Raw genomic sequence first — 20,036 nt, 5'->3', positions numbered from 1 at the left:
CATACGTTTTAAGATGTAAGATGTTGTTATGGAAGAAAGTTTCTAGTGTCTTGTCAGGGATCTGCCCTTAGTCTTCTGAGTCTTTATCCGCTCACTCTTTCTGTTAATGATTTAACTAAGTGCTTTTCAAATTTCATGTGGATGCAAATCTTTTTAAAACAGGGATTTTGATTTGATAGGTCTGGGGTGGGGCCTGGGATTCTGCTCTTCTAACAAGCTCCTGAGTGACGCGGATGTAGCCATTTGTGGACACAGACCACAGACCACACTTACCGTAATTATTGTGCACTTTCTATTTGTAAGACAGTGCTAATGGTGTAAACATTGTCCCATACAAACCCTAGAGCAACCCCAAGAGGTAAATCCCATTGAGGATTTGGGGCAATTTTAAAACGAGCTCACTGGGGTTCAGTTTCTCATGCTATGATTGGGATAAGGATATTGATGATTGCTGATTGCACCTGAAGAAAGCTTTAAGAGGTGTTTAATGCAACATATGTTAGTGAAAGAAAAAACGCTAAAAAGGCTTACCGGTTTTTTTTGTTTGTTTGTTTGTTTTGTTTTGTTTTGCAACACCATAATATTTACTTAGACCTACTTTGTCTAGACGTGCTGCTTGGTGTATTACATAGACTATTTATTCTAGTTCCAAAATAGGAAAGACATTTAGGAATAGAGATTCTTATAAGGACATTGAAGATAACAGAATAAAATTCGTGTTATCATAGAGAATGATAGGTAAAATTTTGTTACCACAGAGGATAAAATTCATGTTAGCACAGAAGAATTTAGAGAAAGGTAGAGAAACTTCAAGAAGCAATGCTCTTTTGGTACCATTTTATAATTTCTGTCTATCTTAGTCTGCTTGGGCTGCCATAAGACAACCATAGTATGGGTGCTTAAACAACAATTTATTTTCTCACAGTTCTGGAGGCTGCAACTCTGGGTCAGGTTACCAACATGGTTGGGTTCTGGTGAGGGTTCTTTTCTTGGCTTCCAGATGGCCACCTTCTTGCTGTGTCCTCACGTGGTGGAGAGACAGATGGCTCAAGTTCTCTGGTGTCTTTTCTTATAAAGGCTCTAAATTCCATCAGACCAGGGCCCTGCCCTCATGACTCAATTACTTTCCAAAAGCCCCATCTCCAAATACAATCACATTGGAAGTAGGGCTTCAACACATGAATTTGGGGTGGGGGTTTGCAGGAACATAAACATTCAGGCCATCACACCAAGTGAGTGGTTTGGTACCGTTAAACAAGCAGACAAACCCAGATGATCTTGGTTTAACTCCCAAAGCTGTTGTGGTTAGGTTACCCTGATATTCTGGTTCCTTGTGTTAAAGATGTGGTTAGTAATCAGGCAGAGTGTTCCCAGGAGGATTGAAAGAAAGAAAGCTTTTGTGCCTGACACAGAGAAAGCACACAATAAATGGAAGATCTACTCCCATTCATCAATAATCTGAAAAGAAAAGATCTAATTTAAGTTTGTTCAACCCGCGGCCTGTGGTCCACATGTGGCCCAGGATGGCTTTCGATGCAGCCCAACATAAATTTGTAAATTTTCTTAAAACATTATGAGATTTTTTTTTTAGCTCATTAGCTATCACTAGTGTTATTGTATTTTATGTGTAGCCCAAGACAATTCTTCTTTTTCCAATGTTGCCCAGAGAAGCCAAAAGATTGAACATCCTTGATCGAATTGACAGGAAGAAGTTATTTTTTTCTTACTGGATTAGTAGCTGTGTGCATTTGGCATATTAAGATCTGCTTAGATAAATTGTTACTGGGCATCTAGGCCACACACAGAACTTGTATTTCATGTAAAAAGATCAATAGTATTGCACACAGTTTAAGAACAGGCTCTAGAGTAAACAAAGCTGGATTTGGATACCAGCCCTGCCCTGTGCTAAGTGTGTGACCTTGGCCAAGATAGTTCATCTCTCTAAGCCTCAGTTCGTCTCAACTGTAAAATGGGGAGAAAAATAGTACCCTCCTCATAGGATGGTTGCTGAGGAGTGGAGAGGTGTTTCAGACAGCACAATAAGCATATGCAAAAACTCAGAGAATGAATATTGTATTGCCTCATTCCTAATCACTTATGGGCATGGATGTATCCAAATCAGGGTTTCTCAACCTCAGAACTCTTGACATTTGGGGCAGATGGTCTTTTGTTGTTGATGGTGGTGAGGTATTCTGAGTGGAATATTTATTAACATCTCCAGCCTCTATCCACTAGATACTAGTAGCACCCTACCCCCAATCCAGATAAACAAAAACGTCTCTAAATATTTTCAAATGACCCCTAGGTAGATTGCAAATCTACCCTCAGTTGAGAAACATAGGTTTATGCTAATTCCAATTTATACTCAATTGAATTTATTTTGAAAAGAAGAGGAGATTAGTGTCTCATGTATTCAGTATAGATTTGCTTTTGGAATGATTTCCATTTAAAGAAAATTATCTTTTGAAGATGAATTAAGTTTCTTTATCTTGATTGTGTTGGTTTCATGAGTGTCTACAATTGCGAAAGCTCATCTAATTGTACACTTTAAATAATGATATTTATTGTCTGAAATTATATTTTAATAAAGTTGATTTTTTGAAAAAGAAAATTGCTGATATCCTATTGTGAGTTGAAAAACGTACTTATAGATTTTTACATGTTCTTGGCGTTGCACACATTTTAAATACACGATTTAAAATGTAATTTTTTTGTGTGTCAAAAGTCTGTCTAGATATTTGCTTTCTATAATGGTGTGGTACATCGTGGGTATAGTTCCATACAGAGAAAAATTTCGGTAGCTGTTTTGTGCCGCTAAGTTTTAGAATATGTCATCATGCCCCAAAATAACTGCCAGTGGTCAAGATTAAAAAAAAAATACTAAGCAACATGAAGAATGAAAGGGAAAATTGGCACCAGAAGAAAAGGGGTTGACAAGTGAGAGACTAATGAGTCTGAAACCCAGATGGAATATCATCACACGAGTTCACATTTGTATTTCAACTAATGGTGTGCATCCGGTTTCAATGAAAAGTACACATTTCAGGTTTGCTAATCTTTCAACTCTAAGATCAAAGTCCAGCTACCAGGAGACTTCTGTATTTAATAGTGCTGTTTTCAGTATTGTTTAGACTCTCATTATTTCTGCTCCTGTGAACAGTGTGTTTCAGCTCTATTACAAGCAAATTCAGTTTGGCCCTGTGAGAGTACAATATAGGACTCCTAACCTCAGGAACTTGCAACATCATGGGGGAGACTAAAATAGATTTATTTATTTATGTGTATTTTTGAAATTTTATTTTATTTTATTTTTTATTTTAAAAAGTTTTAAATTAATTTAAAAAATTGCGGATACATAGTAGGTATATGTATTTATGGGGTATGTGAGCTATTTTGATACAGGCATGCAATGTGTAATAAGTTCATCACAGAGAATGGGATATCCATCCCCTCAAGCATTTATCCTTTGAACTACAAACAATCCAATTACATTCTTTAAATTATTTAAAAATATACAATTAATTTATTATTGACTATAGTCACCCTATTGTGCTACCAAATAGTAGGTCTTTTGATTCTTTCTTTTTTCTTTTTTTTTTGTATCCATTAACCATTTCCACCTCCTCCCTCCTCCCCGTGAAATAGATTTAAATAATTACAAGACGAAACAGAGCATAATAAATGCTCTCAACACAGAGGTGAAAACAGCTGCATTCTTCTGGGAAATAGGATGAGGTTTCCTATCATAGAAAGTAATGGTGAAAGAGACCTTAAGTGGTCATTTAGGGAGATTCACAAGTCTTGACTCTTATGGACTGTTTTAGAAATATGGCTTCAAAAGACATCATTCCAAACCTAGTGCTATAGTTTTGATGTTTGTCCCCTCCAGGCCTTATGTTGAAATTTGAGCTCCAGTACTGGAAGTGGGTCCTAATGGAAAGTGTTTGGGTCATGAAAGCAGGTCTCTCATGAATAGATTAATGCCCTCCTTTTGGAGTGAGTGAGTTCTCACTGTATTAGTTCCTGCAAGAACTGGTTGTTAAAGAGAGCCTGGCATCTCCCTCTTGTATCTTGCTTTCTCTCTTGGTGATATCTCCACACTCCAGCTCACTTTTACCTTCTGCTATGAGTAGAAGCACCATGAGGCCCTCACGAGATGCAAATGTTCAACCTTGAATGTTGCAGCCGTCAGAATTGTGAGCCAAATAAACCCTTTTTCCTTATAAGTTACCCAGCCTTGTGTATTCCTTCATAGCAATACAAAATAGACTAAGACACCCACGGAATCAGAATTTCTTTTTTTTTCTTTTTTTTTTTGAGATGGAGTCTTGCTCTGTCGCCCAGGCTGCAGTGCAGTGGCCGGATCGCGGCTCTCTGCAAGCTCCGCCTCCCGGGTTCACGCCATTCTCCTGCCTCAGCTACGAGTAGCTGGGACTACAGGCGCCCGCCACCTCGCCCGGCTAGTTTTTTGTATTTTTTAGTAGAGACGGGGTTTCACCGTGTTAGCCAGGATGGTCTCGATCTCCTGACCTCGCGATCCCCCGTCTCGGCCTCCCAAAGTGCTGGGATTATAGGCTTGAGCCACTGCGCCCGGCCGGAACCAGAATTTCGTGAGTGAAGGAATTAGGAGTCAGAATCATTAAAAAGTTCTCCTAGTGATTCAGATGATAAACTAGGCTTTGGGAACTACTGATCCTATCAACCCTCTACTTAATGCTAGAATTCTCTGAACAGAATTTCTTCAAGATTTTTGTTTAGCACTTTTAGAACACAGTAAGCTCACTACGTCACAGGACAGCCCTTCATGGGGAAGTGTGTAATGTGTAGGGTAAAGTTGTTTGAGACAGAGTGAATATTAGAAATAATCAGAAAATAGAGGGAGATAAGTTTGGAAGGAAAACTTGGAGCTCCTGCAAGAGGAAACCTGTGCCAGGAGGAAGGACTTGGAGAGCTGACTGCAGGAGCTCAAGTGAGGAGTAATAAGAATTTGGATTAGAAGCAGTGGGAATGACAAAGAGGAGGAAAGAATAAGCTGCATTGCAGGGCTAGCCTACAAAGCTTGGTGACTGGGAACAAGGATGATTCAAAGTCGATTTTTGGATTTTGAGGTCCTGGAGTACAAAAACCATTACTCAGGACAGTGACATTAGGATCAGGAGTAGGTTGAGAAGGCAGATTACAAATCATATTTTGACATTAGAAAATGCATTTGTTTCCATCACCTCCCACATCACTCTATCACTCGTCCCAGGGCAGAGCTTATCTATGACTCCGTGTGTGCTCAGAGATTGGCACTGAGTACACTCTCACAATGTCTGGTGAATGAAGAGCCAGTGTAAGTGTCTTCTACTCTGGTATCCTCCCTGCTTTAGTTTAGGACCTTATTTCTCACTTGAGTCATTGCAAACTCAAGGTCCCTAGCTTATACCACTGTCTTTATGTGTTTTAGAATGAGGCACCCCCTATGGGTTTATAAATTAGAAAAAGAGCCTTCATTTAAATGAGTACAGCCCTTTGTTCAGGGCTTGGGAAGCAAAGTTGACCTTTGTGGGATAAGTGTCTCCCTTCCTGCTGGAGGAAACCTTGTATCAGGATGGAGGGCTTAGAGAGCTGACTGCAGAGGTGGAATTTTAGATCTCATTCATTCCCTCAGCTGGCACGGAGCACCCTGGAAATGTCTCCCAGTTGGCCAACTTGATTCTGCCTTGCCATCCCTCTCTCTTTTCTACCCCCTAGAATTGTTTCCTGAAGTACCTGCCATTTCTATTTCCCTCAGTCAGAGTGATTTTTTTAAAATTCTGAAATGTAATCATATCACATTCTGCTTCAAACCTCTCCATGTTTCTCCAGTGCCTGCAGTATGAAGTCCAAAGTTCTTAACTTGTAACAAAAGTCCATTTACGACAACTTCTTCTGAGCCTCTTCTCCAGCAGCCACTCTCCTTTACTGTCTTCCTCTTCAGCTGTAGTTCCCTGAACTGACACTGCACAAACAGGCTCCACTGCCCTCACTGCTGGCCCAACGGCCACTGCCCCTCCCCAGTGCCCCAGACAGCCAGACTGCTTCTCGTTTCTCCCAGATTGACTTGATTCATCTCCAGGAAGCTGTTCCTGTCCTAATTCCAGTATAGATTAGCACCTGTCCCCCTGCACCCTTCCCTCCTGCACTGATACCTAGGACACAGAACTTTCCAGGCTGTGGACGTTCTGCTTTCCTGTCTGTGACCTCCCTGAGGACTAAAAATGTGTTTTGTTCCTGTCTTTTCCTCTAGTGTTTGGCTCAGTCTTGTTGAATGGACAAATGAAAACCTGACTTAGAGATAAATGAAAAATATATATTTTTTATCACCACAAAACCCCAAAACCAAAACCCAGACACCAAAAATTCCAAACAACAATAAAACCCTCAAACCAAAAGTAAATAAATAAATAAATAAAAATTCAAATGTTTTTTGCTTCTTTCTGAACATGAGGTATCTTGTGAGTGGTCAAAGCCCTTTTCTTTTCCATATTTTCTGTAGTCTTGAAATGGCTATTCATTTAGGAGGTTAATGATCTATGGGAAGATAATTACTGTGGTTTATTTTGCATCCTGTGGCTTTATTTTAAGGCTGATTTGTTCTGGTGTGCTAATATATTTAATATTTGTGAGATACTTTAAGAAAAATTGCCGCCAGGCTTGGTGGCTCATGCCTATAAACCCAGTGCTTTGGGAGGCCAAGGCAGGAGGATTGCTTGAGGCTAGGAGTTTGTAACCAGCCTGGGAAACATAGCGAGTCTCTATGAGAAATAATAAAAAAAAAAATTAGCCAGACCTAGTGTTGCTTGTCTATAGTCCTAGCTACTTGGGAGGCTGAGGCAGGAGGATCTCTCAAGCCCAGGAGTTCTGGATTACAGTGAGCTGTGACTATGCTACTGTACTCCTGCCTGGGCAACAGAGCAAGACCCTGTCTCTAAAATAAATAAATAAATAAATACAAATGAAAAAAAATTGCCCATAGATTTAGTAACGTCTCCGGCCCCTTTAAAAACAATTAAACTTTGTTTTTTGAAAAATTTTTTGAAGATGGAGGACTCTGCCCATGTGCCTGAGACTGAAAGGTCAGCAATGATAACTCTAATAGTGATTTCATTTGTTAAAATGCTAGACCAGCCCAATGATGAACTTTGGAATGCCTAGATAGTCTATCAAAACGTTGTGCCTGAAACTTCCAGCCTGATTTGTGTGTGTGTGTGTGTGTGTGTGTGTGTGTGTGTGTGTATCTCTCTTCCCACAAAGAATGTGAAGAACTGTGAAAACGTGTTCAATAAAAAGAGACAATTAAGTGTAAAATATCACTTAAACATCAACAAAAATTACAACTAGGCAAAATATGGTAGTAGGATGACAAGACAATAAAAATGAGAGGTGTGTCATCAGAGTGTTAGCCTAAATGTGGGTAGAAATGACTCTGTGCAAAGATTTTTCTTCCTCGGAGCCATGATATTAACAGTGAGAAGAAATGCTGCTTAAGGCACAAGTGTGTGCATGGTAAATGTTTTTTTTTTTCATTCTCTTGACAGTAATTTAAAAATGTTATCTATGATTTTCAGCAGGCATAGTTTTTACTACCTTTTCAGTTTATTCCTTGTTTCCAGTAGTATTTATGGCTTTTTTTTTTTTTTGCTTTGACTCTTAGTCATTTTTTAAAAATTGATGAGTAAATAGTGATTTTAATACTCTTTTATGATTAACTATCACACAAAAATTGGGCTTTATGCACTGATTTTTCCTTCAACTTTTTTCTCCACACCCTGTATGTAACACAAGCTTTGTTCAAAGGAATAACTATGACAAATATGTTTAGATATGACTTGATTTATAGTTTTGGCTTGGAGTCTATGATATTGAGCCTTAGTTACCTCATCTTTCAGATAAAACTTAAATTTCTGAAGACCAATATATTCTCGAAATGCAAGGTTTAATTATTGTAGGGAAGGTATTATTTCATATTTTAATTTATTAATACTGTAGTCATAAATGTACTTTACATTTCCCACAAACTTTCTCTTTTAAATATGCCTCATTTCCATGTTTTCTGTGAAGTGGTGTATAACAGCTCATACTGTCAATATCCAAAATATTTCTCCCTCCTTTCTTTACATATCTGTTGGGTGCCTTATGGGGAGCTCAGAGGGACATACTTGGCCACAAAGAGAGACAGTTCTGTCTTAAACAGCTTTTCCCCAGCGTCCCTTTCCAGTACAGTGCCAGGCTCATATGATGTACTCAGTAAATATTTGCCAATTTGAACTTGACATTATAAGTAATTTTATCATTTATTTCGTTTCACTGTTTATTTTAGTGGTAAAGGGTATCTGGTGTCTATTGATAGAATACTCTTACTTTCCAAGTTCTGAGGCCAGTCACGACCTCAAAGAAAGAAATAATCTTCAAGGCTTATTTACATCTATTCATTTGTTCATTCATGGGAAAATTATGTATGGGAAAAATGTAAAGTGGAAGGAAAGAGGAAAATGATACCCTTCTGCTTCTTTTCTGGTATGCAGAAAATTAATCATATAATTTTTTATTGAATTTGCCTCAAAGGGTTAAATGAGAAAAAGATTGCAAGGCCATCTAACACAGTGTCTGACACATAGTAAATACTTCAAAAAGGTAGTTTGTTTATTTCTATGCAATAGACTACAACCAAGGATCTCACTCCTTTACTTCTGCATGACCCACTGTCCTATTTTCTTGTTTTATCTTTTTCATTCAAGAATGATCTGTGTGTGCTTTCTTTCTGAATCTGTAAGAGGGGTTCAATGTTTAGTTACATAGTAAAGTGCAGATAAGAACCTTGGGCCAGCATTTCCCCTAAAGCTATTCTATGATTTAAGACACCTTGGGGAAGGTATATATGAGCTCCTACATTAACGGATGATGATTTTTATCTTTACCAAGTGACCCACAATTTGTTACTGGTGCAATGAGTTAAGAAAATAGCATACTTTTATGACTGTCATTTCACAGTCACTCAAATCAGAACTGGAATGTCACAAAAACAACTCCCTGTTAGCCCAGAGGAAAAAAAAAAGAAAGAAAGTAAAGGGGAAATTCAGATTAGTCACAAAGAAGTTCCCCCGCCTGCCTGCAAAAGTTGCAGCGTTAAAACTGAGAGAGTCCGCTTTGCTCTTTCAATCGCCTTTTATCTCTGGCCCTGGGACCTTTGCCTATTTTCTGATTGATAGGCTTTGTTTTGCCTTTACCTCCTCCTTTGTGGGGAAAACATCAGTTTTATCCCAGGTTCCCCTTTTCCATATCTTCATTTTCCCTCTACCCAGATTGTGAAGATGGAAAGGGTCCAACCCCTGGAAGAGAATGTGGGAAATGCAGCCAGGCCAAGATTCGAGAGGAACAAGCTATTGCTGGTGGCCTCTGTAATTCAGGGACTGGGTCTGCTCCTGTGCTTCACCTACATCTGCCTGCACTTCTCTGCTCTTCAGGTAAGATGCACCACTGGGCGCTGTTTTCCCACCAGCTCATGCTGATGGCAGCTGCAACAGCTGCAAACAGTCGCTTGGAAATAATCTTATGCCAAAAGTGTTGAGTTTTTTTTTTTCCCCTCCCCACAGCAATCATAAAGTGTGGTTAAACGCCGTTCTGTCTCTCCTTTCCTTCCTTCTTTTCAGCAGTGGCAGTGGTAGGGCAGAGTGGAGGTAGGGCAGAGGCACAGCTTTTAGATCTTTTTCTTTTTCTTTGCAGTGCAAGAATCCTGGTATCCCTTTATAAGCTGTCACTTTGAAGCTTTGAGTCACTGATATACCTGGTCTACCCATTGTGATAGTAATGTGTTTGATCAGGCAATTAATATTAGAAGGAAATAAGAAAGAGACCAGTTCCACTTTCCCATAATATTCATAAACTCTATAGACCTGCAAGGCGATTTTCTTTTTAAAGAATGCTGAAGGTATCAGTATTAATAGGGGAGCAATGTGTGTGTGCATGTGTGTGTGCCTACGTGCTCACTCATTCACCCCAATGATTTAATCAGATATTGTTTCTCACAATCTATCTCTTCCAGTCATAACTTAAAGACATCATTTCATCTTTTTCTCACCTTATTAAATACATCATGTAGGAGGAGATTATCTTTCTAGTATTTTTCCCCATGTAATTAAAATATTTCCATTTTTCCTTCACTTTATTCTTGTTCCGCACTTCTGTCTTTTGCATTATTTTTTCTTATTCACTAGTTCAGATATAAAAACATTATTAGGTATTTAAAGATGTTCTTCACTGCAGAAGATGCCACTGGAGAAAAATAAATCTATATTCTCCTCGTGTTCCTTTGTTGAGCTAGTCTGATAATCTTGTTTTCCAGCTGGTTGCTTTGCTTTAGAAATGTTTCTCCCTGATAAAGGTCAGGTAATACAGACTTTGATTTCTGATTGTCTTGTCTGAGATTAAGCACCTCCAATGAAACCAGAATGAGATGAGCAGTCTTGGCAAATGCCTGGGCTTGTTTCTGCCTACAGGAAATAGGGTTTTCAGTGCATGGAGGCTGGTAAGAGTGTGTGTGGTTATGATCACTGTACCACAGACAGTGCTTGTGTCTCCAAATTCCAGAAGTGTAGCTGGTGTCACGCTCGGGTCTGCAGACCAGTGAGCACAACCACACACTCATCTTCTCATCACACCACACGGTTACGTCTTCTCGCAGAACTCTTTGGGTGAAATTAAAGTAGGCGATTCGGGGAGAGGGTGTGGGGGAAGAGTAAGGTGTCCGTGGCAGGATGCCCAAGACATCGACCGGATGCCCAAGACATCGACCGGAATTAGGCTCTTTTGAGAAGAAAACAAAGAGAGTAACCAAATATAGAACAGCTGAGTGCATTCACCAATCTGGGAGCCCTAAGAGTGCTTTTTCTAATAACCACAGTGTTACATATTTCCTTACACCATGGGATGATAAAACACAGGACACATGGCTCCATTCAAGGCTAACTGATTGCACGAGGGCTCTGAGCAGGAGAGAGCAAAAGGTGAAACACAGTTGTGCAGCTTGCTGGTGGTTGGGGTCACCTTGGACTATCAATATCCAGGAGATGTTGAGAAAAAGAGGGGGTCCTTTCCAACAAGCCATCCAGCAACTCTGGGACAGAAGGAAAGCTGTGGGAAGAAAAGCAGGGTGCTGGTTTCTAGGAGAGTAAACCTCATGGTGAGTGATCTCTAGGGGAGAATTAGCTTCTATAGTCCTGGCACAGAGACGGAAGCAAGACATAGGTGGTTTATTTGAGTTGTTTGCTTAAGAAACATGCTTCTGTCTACTCTGAATATAGATTTTTTGTTTGCTCAGATATTTGAAATTCTTCACTTGATGTTAATTATAAATTTTTTATTTCTAATTAGCTAATGTAATTTCTTATATTGTTATAGGATCTGGGACAGCACAATGGGTCCTTATATTTAATCTCGTGTTTATTATTTACACTTCATTATGAGAAGGATAGCATAGATGGGTTGTGTGTGTTTTCCCTAGAACCTGATAGTTTACCAAATAATGTTGGTGGCAGTGGTAGCAGCAGTGTGTGTGTGTGTGTTTGTGTGTGTATGTGTTTGTGTGTGTTTGAGAGACAGAGAGAAACAGAGAGAGATTGAGAGAGAGCATTGTAGAGCAGCTGTTGAAAAAGAGACATAGACTAGTAGCCATTTAAAACTCATCTACAATACTGTTTGGAATTTTGATTGAGGGATTGGGGGGCGGTGGTAGTGGTGGTGTTGGTAATGGTGATGCAAGTCAAACCTCTATTTTATAAGACATAATGTTACAGTGATGTGAATTGGAGGTGAAATAGAGCTGAAATGCTTACCATTTACCCAGTTAAATTGGACCTCTTTTATTGCGAGAGAAAAGTTTTTGGGAAATAATTATGATTTTCCCCTTTATTTCTTAGATTTATTTTTTTAGTCTATGAAAAATTGCCTACATGAATGGCTCTATAAATACAGAGATAGCTAACAAGCTCCATTTGGCTGTCAATTTTCCTTTCAATCAAGTTTATTTAGTAACCTCTGTTTTCTCATCCCTGGATTAGGTCTATCTACAAACATGAAATGCAGAATATTTTGTTTTCAAGATGCCAGAAAAAATGTTAGACCCTACCCACTCCTCATCTAATTTACTTTCCTCTTTGGGCCTTGATTTTATCATCTGTATTATGAGAAAGTAGGATCAGATGATCAATAAGATGTCTTCCAGCTCGATATCTTATGAATATGTAGTTTATATGTTCGTAGAATGGATATAAGGATTTGAGAAATACAAAATGTGAGTTAGTAGATTTTTGTGTTTAAGCTTATGGATTTCCTGGCTCCTAAGAAGGGATTGAGAGGAATCAAATTCGCACATACATATTTTTCTATATTTAGGTTATATATTCTGTACGTATCTAAATAACCTATTCTGAATTAGCAAAACACACTTTTTATAAAAGGGAAAGAAGTGAATGCCCTGTAAGAATATTCATGACACAAGGTATATAATTCAATGCTTCTATCACCAAAACCAATACACACTGTTTGGATATCACATTGGGACGTCCACTTACATTGTCAGGTTTCCAGTCTTACTTGGAACTTCAGCTATGGAACAAAGTAGAAAAGGCTGACCTATAAGGTGTGAGAAACTTCATTGAAACCATTGAAACTTGGCTCTTCCAAGATTCGTATCACCTTTATCATCACCCTCAAAGATGTGAAGGCTTTTAGTCATTATTTTTTCAGCAATTCCTACCGTTAAAGGCTTACATTTTTATCACTTTTTTTCAGCTGGGAAAAACAGAAGTGGAGATACTTAGAAAAGTGGGTTGACCAGTTCTGTATCAGTGAGAGCTGGAATTAGAATTCAGTTTCTTAATGACATTTTCAGCTACAACTTGGACCTTTCTTTGTATCATTTAATAAGAGAAAGAGGAGTTTGCTGAAGAAAATCTTGTTTCAGATTAGCTTAATTTAAATGTCTCCATGTAATTTAGCAAGTTTTTAGAAATTCTTTTTTAATGATAGACCTGCAAATAAGATAATTTCAAAGGAATATGAATTTGCTTTACATAAGTAAATCTTTGAGAATTAAAACATAACATCCAAAGTTGACTTGGCTTGTCATAAGGCATTTTGTGGCTTCTAAAGGAGGCATTAAACATATAGAATCATTGAATTTGGGGGCAGGTATTAGATATAGTCTATTTACAGATAAGAAAAAGAAACCTAGAGAGGGTAGGTGAACCATTCGTGATCACTTAGCTAGTTAATTCACCAGAAACTCCTGATTCCTACACTATGGTTCTTCCTATTATCAATGAAGCCATCCTTACATAGATTTTTTTCTACTGAATGTTTACTTGTGCTAGGTACTGTTTGAGGCGTTGGAGATATAAACATCTATTGGAGAAGGTTTTGAACTATTTGCACTCACAGTCAAGATGCAGGGTGGGGACAAAAGAGTGACATGCTCAAGGGACAATGGGAAGATGAGAAGAGGGAGGGGCTGCCATAGCCTTCTGGGGAGTCAGGAAAACCTGCAGTGGCAGATAATGCTTCAGCTAATACTAGAAGGAGGAGGATAAATTCTTTAAGCAGACAAGAGGATGGGAATCGGTGGGTAGGGGCGGGAGTCTTACTAGGCAGGAACAGCAAATTTTCCTGAATAGCTCAAGTTGAGTATTCCTGTGGGAAAGTGGTGGAGATGAAGCTGAAAAGCTGGTGAGGTGGGAAGCAGTTCACAGAGGATCTTGTGAATCATGCTAAAGGAACACTCTTCATTCTCTCCTACGCCAAAGGAAATACAGGAAAAATTACCAACATTGTTAACTCTCCAAATTTTGCTTCTCTTATGTGGTCTATATTTTGGCAAATACAGAAAGTGAGTCTAATCCGATCAGCACTAGGGGGCACCACAGTAAAAGTAACCATTCTCTTGTGTCTGAAGACAGCTGATCCTCTTTTCCTGAAGAGTTGATTAGAAAACTTCTCGGGCAGTCAAGGGCTCATCCACATATAAGAGAATGAACAATATCAGGGGCAGCTAATATTATTCACTATTTGCACAGTGATGATATTTTCTAAATGAAGTGTTTTGATATATGTTTTGATCCAGGTACTCAAAATAGGACAGAATAATTTGGATGGGAATGATGCTGGAAAATATTGCACATTTATACACATATAGATCCAAATACACACACACAGAGGAGAGCTGGGAAACAAGCAGGAAGGCTCTAGGTATAGATCTAGGGATACAATCTCTCTGTTCCTCTTCTCTGACCTCAGTTGCTGGTTACTAGTACTGAGTAGACCCAGCCTTGTTTAGGGGCTGGCCACCTTGGCCTTCCACTTCTTCTTCTTCTTCTTCTTCTTCTTCTTTTTTTTTTTTTTAAATATATATACCAATTACTTCCCTCTCAAATGGCAGCTTCTCCCACTTCAGGGATTCTCCATTCATGGAAAACGAAAGTTAATCCTTTTGCATCATTTGGGTTAGAGGAGCTACATACAGTGTTGTTGTTACTGTTTAACGAGGGAAAAATAACCTAGCTGAGTTATAAGTGGCAAGGTTTATGTCTCCATAGTCACTAATGAAATACATGGTAGAGTTCAATGGAAACGGAATTTTCCAGCATCCTATGCTTTGTATATTTCGTTTGTAGTCACCCATGCTTTTGATAACCAATCTTTCAAACAAAGGCATTAAAACATTTGCTTATACAAAACGATAAGACATCAACTCAGATTTTGGAGGAGTTGTTGAAGTATAAAGGGAGTGCCCTGGGCCAGGAACCAGACTTTTTCAGTCCAGGCTTTCACCTCTTGACCCCAAGTAAATTTCTTGAAATTCCCTGGGCATCAGTTTAATCATTTCCAAGACTGGAATTTGGTTGTGGTGAGGATTAATTGATACACAGCTTTGTAAATGCTAAGATTATTATTATCATTATTCACGAACATGCTTCCATAAACATACTGCTACTAAAATGTTGACTTTGTAGTATGTGTGTGCACACATACACACACTGTAACTCAAATCTCAGAAAGCATATCATAGTTAAGGTTAACCATAACTTCATGAACCTTGATTTCCCCAGTGTAATTTTTAGGATTAAAAAAATCCACCTTGGAAGAGTCCTATTATTTTTAAACATAGATTTCTAATTAAGAGCTCATGGGTGAATTAGAGAACAAAAGAAGAATGAAGGGGAGAATTTATGAGGTTATGAAGTATGATTAGGTTCAGTATCTGTTTGCATGTGGTTCAGAGATCTAAAATTACCTACTTAGAGCACATGGCTTAGGCTATTTCCATTTCTTCTTATTTTGATATATTTCATCCAATTCTCCAATGACTTGGCTACCAAATAAGGCAGGGAATTAGATTTATAAGAGGCATATCATCTGGTTCGCTAAACTAGAAGCATTGGGGAATATTACAGGTATAACTAAATTTTTTTTTCAGTAGACCTTTCATTCTGAAATGCACCTTAATTTTTATAAGTTTGCCTAGCTTGATAACATGCAAATGCTATTTAAGAACACTCCGGTACTGTGAGAGACTAAATTTCTGTTGTTATAATTTGGACAGAAAGATGGACAAGCAGACCTGAACTTTAATTCTTCTTACACTAATTTAATAAGAACTTGTGGTTAGAGAGCTTTCATTCCCAAAGTACTATATTGAACAGGTAGGGAAGTGAGGACTTCGGTGAGTTTAAGTGGTGTACCCTCAGGGCTGGGCTCCCCAGCAGGCAGCCAGACCTTCATCCTAGAAAGCCAGTGAAACAGTGTCAAAGATCAGGATGGAATGACAATATTACAAAAATTATGAAGAACTCAAAACATGCATCAAAGGAAAGCATCTTAATGAGTTATAAAATAAGTTGTAAAACATGTATTTTACAGTTTTGCACACTCTATAAAAATACAGTTTTGCACACTCTATAAAAAATTCAACCATGAAGTAGTTTCTTAGGACTATTGGAACAAATTACTGCAAACTGGGTAAATTATAACAACAGAAATTTAGTCTCTCACAGTACTGGAGAACAGAAATGTGAAATTCAGGTGTCGGAATGCCATGCTCCTCTGAAGACTCTAGAGAAGAATCCTTCCTTGCTTCTTTCTGGCTTCTGGTGGCTCCCAGCAATCCTCAGTGTTCTTTGGTTTGTAGCTGTATTGCTCCGAGCTCTGCCTCTATATTCACATGGCCTTCTTTCAAATGTGTATCTTGTGCGTCTTCTCCTTTTCTTCAAGGACACCAGTCATATTGGATTTAGGGCCTACCCTAATCCAGTTGACCTCATGTTAACTTAACTAATTACATCTACAAAGACCCTATTTCCAAATAAAGTCACATTCTGAGGTTGCACATGGACATGAATTTTGGAGGGGCACTATTCAAACTACTATAAAGCACTTATTCATTTACTTATTCAGCAATGTTTATGGAGCATCAGTTACCTGTCAGGCACTGAGGACACAAAGGTGAGCAAAATAGACATGGTCTTCCCTGCTCTCCCAGATTTTGCAACCCGGTAGGAAAACAAGGCAGCTAAACAAGCAATAGCATATGATAAGCACTGGATAACCAAGGAGGGTACGGTTCTTCAGTAAGAAGTTTCACAGAAAGCTGCCTGCCAGCTTTAATACCTAGTATGTCGATTGGGATTATAAAGTGAGCATACTTGTTTTTTGCATTAGGTACTTGGTTTCACTTCCATTAATTAACAGGAAGGGTTTAGTTTAAAATGACATGGTCATCGTTGTCACCACCATAATCCTCATCCCACTGCTGTTCTGTGATGATGTTACCATTCACCAGTCTCAGTTTGTATCAGAGCATAGGTTGAGGATTATTTAGCCTCCCACAGATGAGGTGAAGAGCTTCACTGCATGTACAACACTAGGGATCATCTTTTTTTAACTTTTAGTTTAGGTTCAGGGGTACATGTGCAAGCTTGTTATATAGGTAAACTGTGTGTCATAGGGGTTTGGGGTACAGATTATTTCATCACTCGGGTAATAAGCATAGTACAGGAATAATCTTTTTGTTTGTTTTTTGAGATAGAGTCTTGCTCTGTCGCCCGGGCTGGAGTTTAGCGGCACAATCTCGGCTCACCGCAAGCTCCGCCTCCCGGGTTCACGCCATTCTAGCACAGGAATAATCTTAGTTGCTCATTTACTATCAGAGGGAGCCACTTGGGGAAAAAGAGGCCTGCTGCTTTTGTTACAGCAGAGGGGTCTATTGTGTTGAAAGTGATCTTCTGTTCAGAAGGTCTTCTTATCACGCAATCCTTTGAAATCTGCCTCACTTTTGAATATTGTGATTCGCCTAATCTTTGAAATGGAAATTTTTCATTAGACAGTTTATTCCAATAATCTAAATTGAATTTAGACATTGAAATGAGAATATTAGAAGCTGAGGAAGGGAAAGAACAGTCAAGCGAAGATCCCAGGTGTGCCTAGTCCCAGTGTGATGTCTTGTTCACTCTACCAGGTTGCCTTCTCAAGACAATATTCCCTCCTTGTTATATAGAAAATTAGAAAAGGGAATGAGTTATTTCGAATAAAGAGATTGACTGCAATAATTCTGCTACTATCTTTGTATTCGAGGATGAATGGACCAATTTCTTTTTTTTCTCTTCTCTACGTTGAACTTTTATTATGACAATATACAACTGGTAATGTGCACCATGACTGAAAAGAGTTCTCATATAATTTGATTTGGTACTGGCATAAGAATAGACAGATCAACGTTTGGAATTTAGAATCCGAAACGAAACCTGCACATTTATGGTCAATTGATTTTCTTTTCTTTTTTTTTTCCTTTAACTTTTATTTTAAGTTTCAGGGTACATGTGCAGGATGTGCAGGTTTGTTACATAGGTAAATGTGTGCCATGATGGCTTGCTGCACAGATCAACCCATCACCTAGGTTTTTTTTTTTTTTTTTTGAGACGGAGTCTCGCTCTGTCGCCCAGGCTGGAGTGCAGTGGCGCGATCTCAGCTCACTGAAAGCTCCGCCTCCCGGGTTCACGCCATTCTCCTGCCTCAGCCTCCCGAGTAGCTGGGACTACAGGCGCCCACAACCGCGCCCCGCTAATTTTTTGTATTTTTAGTAGAGACGGGGTTTCACCGTGGTCTCGATCTCCTGACCTTGTGATCCGCCCGCCTCGGCCTCCCAAAGTGCTGGGATTACAGGCGTGAGCCACCGCGCCCGGCTCATCACCTAGGTATTAAGTCCGGCATCCATTAGCTATTTTTCCTGATGCTCTCCCTCCCCTCGCCCCTGCAACGGGCACCAGTGTGTGTTGTTCTCCCACATGTGTTCTCATTGTTCAGCTCCCACTTATAAGTGAGAACACGCAGTGTTTTTCTGTTCCTGTGTTAGTTTGCTGAGGCTAATGGCTTCTAGATCCATCCATGTCCCTGCCAAGGACATGATCTTATTCCTTTTGATGGCTGCACAGTATTCCATTGCGTGGTGTATATGTACCACATTTTCTTTCTCCAATATGTCGTTGATGGGCGTTTGGGATGATTCCATGTCTTTGTTACTGTGAATAATGCTGCAATAAACGTATGTGTGCATGTATCTTTAGAATAGAATGATTTATATTCCTTTGGGTATATACCCAGTAATGGGATTTCTGGGTCAAATGGTGTTTATGCTTTTAGATCTTTGGGGAATTGCCACACTGTCTTCTACTGTCTTCCACAATGGTTGAACTAATTTACATTCCCACCAGCAGTGTAAAAGTGTTCCTTTTTCTCTCCAACCTCACCAGCATCTGTTGCTTCTTGACTTTTTAATAATGGCCCTTCTGACTAGAGTAGGCCAATTTCTAAAATATTGAGCAATGTATAGTGTTGACTAGAGCCAATGTCAGATATTATGTGATCTTGTAGCTGATGAAGGTCCAGGTATGTCCTGAGGGGCTAAGTTCCACCTTAGTTCAACATTTATTTACTAAGTGCCATTATGTTTGAGACATGGTAGGAGGTATGGCAATGCAGTGGGTACCTTGCAAACCTACCCTTCTAGTTGCTTAGAGACTAAGCTGATCTGAGGATATTACAATAGAGACTTACAAATCACTGAGGTGGGGACAGGAGTTCTCAGAAATGTTTTAGTAAATTCCTCTGTCAGTGTACTTTGAGTGCTTCCTCAGTTGTATGTGGGAAGGGAAACCAAAATATAAGAAAATCTTCCCTCTGACGATATGAAGAGTTGGTGCATTAGGTCAATCACATAATTTCATGTCACATGGATGCTTTTGGTTGATTTGATTGTTTACCTAAATATAGGACTTTTCTCTCAGGAATCTGTCAGTTGCTAATTGTATTAGGGACAATAAAAGCACAGTTCATGCTCTCTCTGAAACAGAGAGGAGGGAGGCTTCTCTGCGGGGAAACTCACAGCCTTTACTTAGCAGACTTGATGAGAAGAGTGGAAGTGGTTAGAGAGAGAGGAGGCTATACACAGGATGTATAGTGGGGAGGAAGGTGGAGGTTAAGAGAGAGATGACCGGGAAAATATGCTGGCAGAGATGGTAAGGGTTGGGCATGGAGAAAAAGAAGGCTTTGAATGGTAGTTAAAATAGCTTTTCTTTGTGTTCATTAAATCCCAATAAACGCTTTATTCAACAAGGTTTTCAAAGCCACACATCTTTGTCTCTAAGAAACATAACTTTTGGGATAAATCTTTCTGAATATGGGAAACTCCTTCACCAAAGAATCAGTTTTTCCCATTTTTCCTACTCCTCTCTCTAGGTGGAATTCTGAACTTCCCTCATCAGAAGTCAGGGCTCATCTTTTTGTAAGGGGGCTACTTCCACTGAGAATAGACCACGTCTGTCAGATGAGGATCTATCTTCTCAGTCTACTATGGTGGCTAAGTGTGAAAAATTCTCCCTTCCTCTTCTGAGGCCCCTTGAGACATACCCTGAAAGCTTGTGAGGTCATACTTTCATGATCTCTCAGATCTCCTCTGGTTGACATGA

The 20,036-nt window shown here is 39.2% G+C and overlaps 1 protein-coding gene across 18 annotated transcripts in view; it reads left to right on the top strand.

Annotated features, from left to right (window-relative positions):
• Positions 1-20,036, top strand: part of LOC105484436 (TNF superfamily member 4) — a 308,159-nt gene that overhangs the window by 277,064 nt on the left and 11,059 nt on the right. For 13 of the 18 annotated variants that reach the window (XM_071075841.1, XM_011745998.3, XM_071075845.1 and 10 more), the window contains one exon: positions 9,327-9,488. The exons of 3 other annotated variants lie outside the window; for them this stretch is intronic. In XM_071075841.1, the coding sequence (XP_070931942.1) occupies positions 9,327-9,488 (162 nt within the window). Of the gene's footprint in view, positions 1-9,326; positions 9,489-9,511; positions 11,204-20,036 lie in introns of those variants that run through there. 2 more of the 18 variants (XM_011745986.3, XM_071075864.1) reach the window with 2 other exon arrangements.

This window comes from Macaca nemestrina, chromosome 1, assembly GCF_043159975.1.
Source record: "Macaca nemestrina isolate mMacNem1 chromosome 1, mMacNem.hap1, whole genome shotgun sequence".
Taxonomy (NCBI): Eukaryota; Metazoa; Chordata; class Mammalia; order Primates; family Cercopithecidae; genus Macaca; species Macaca nemestrina.
This window is presented reverse-complemented; position numbering and strand designations above follow the sequence as displayed.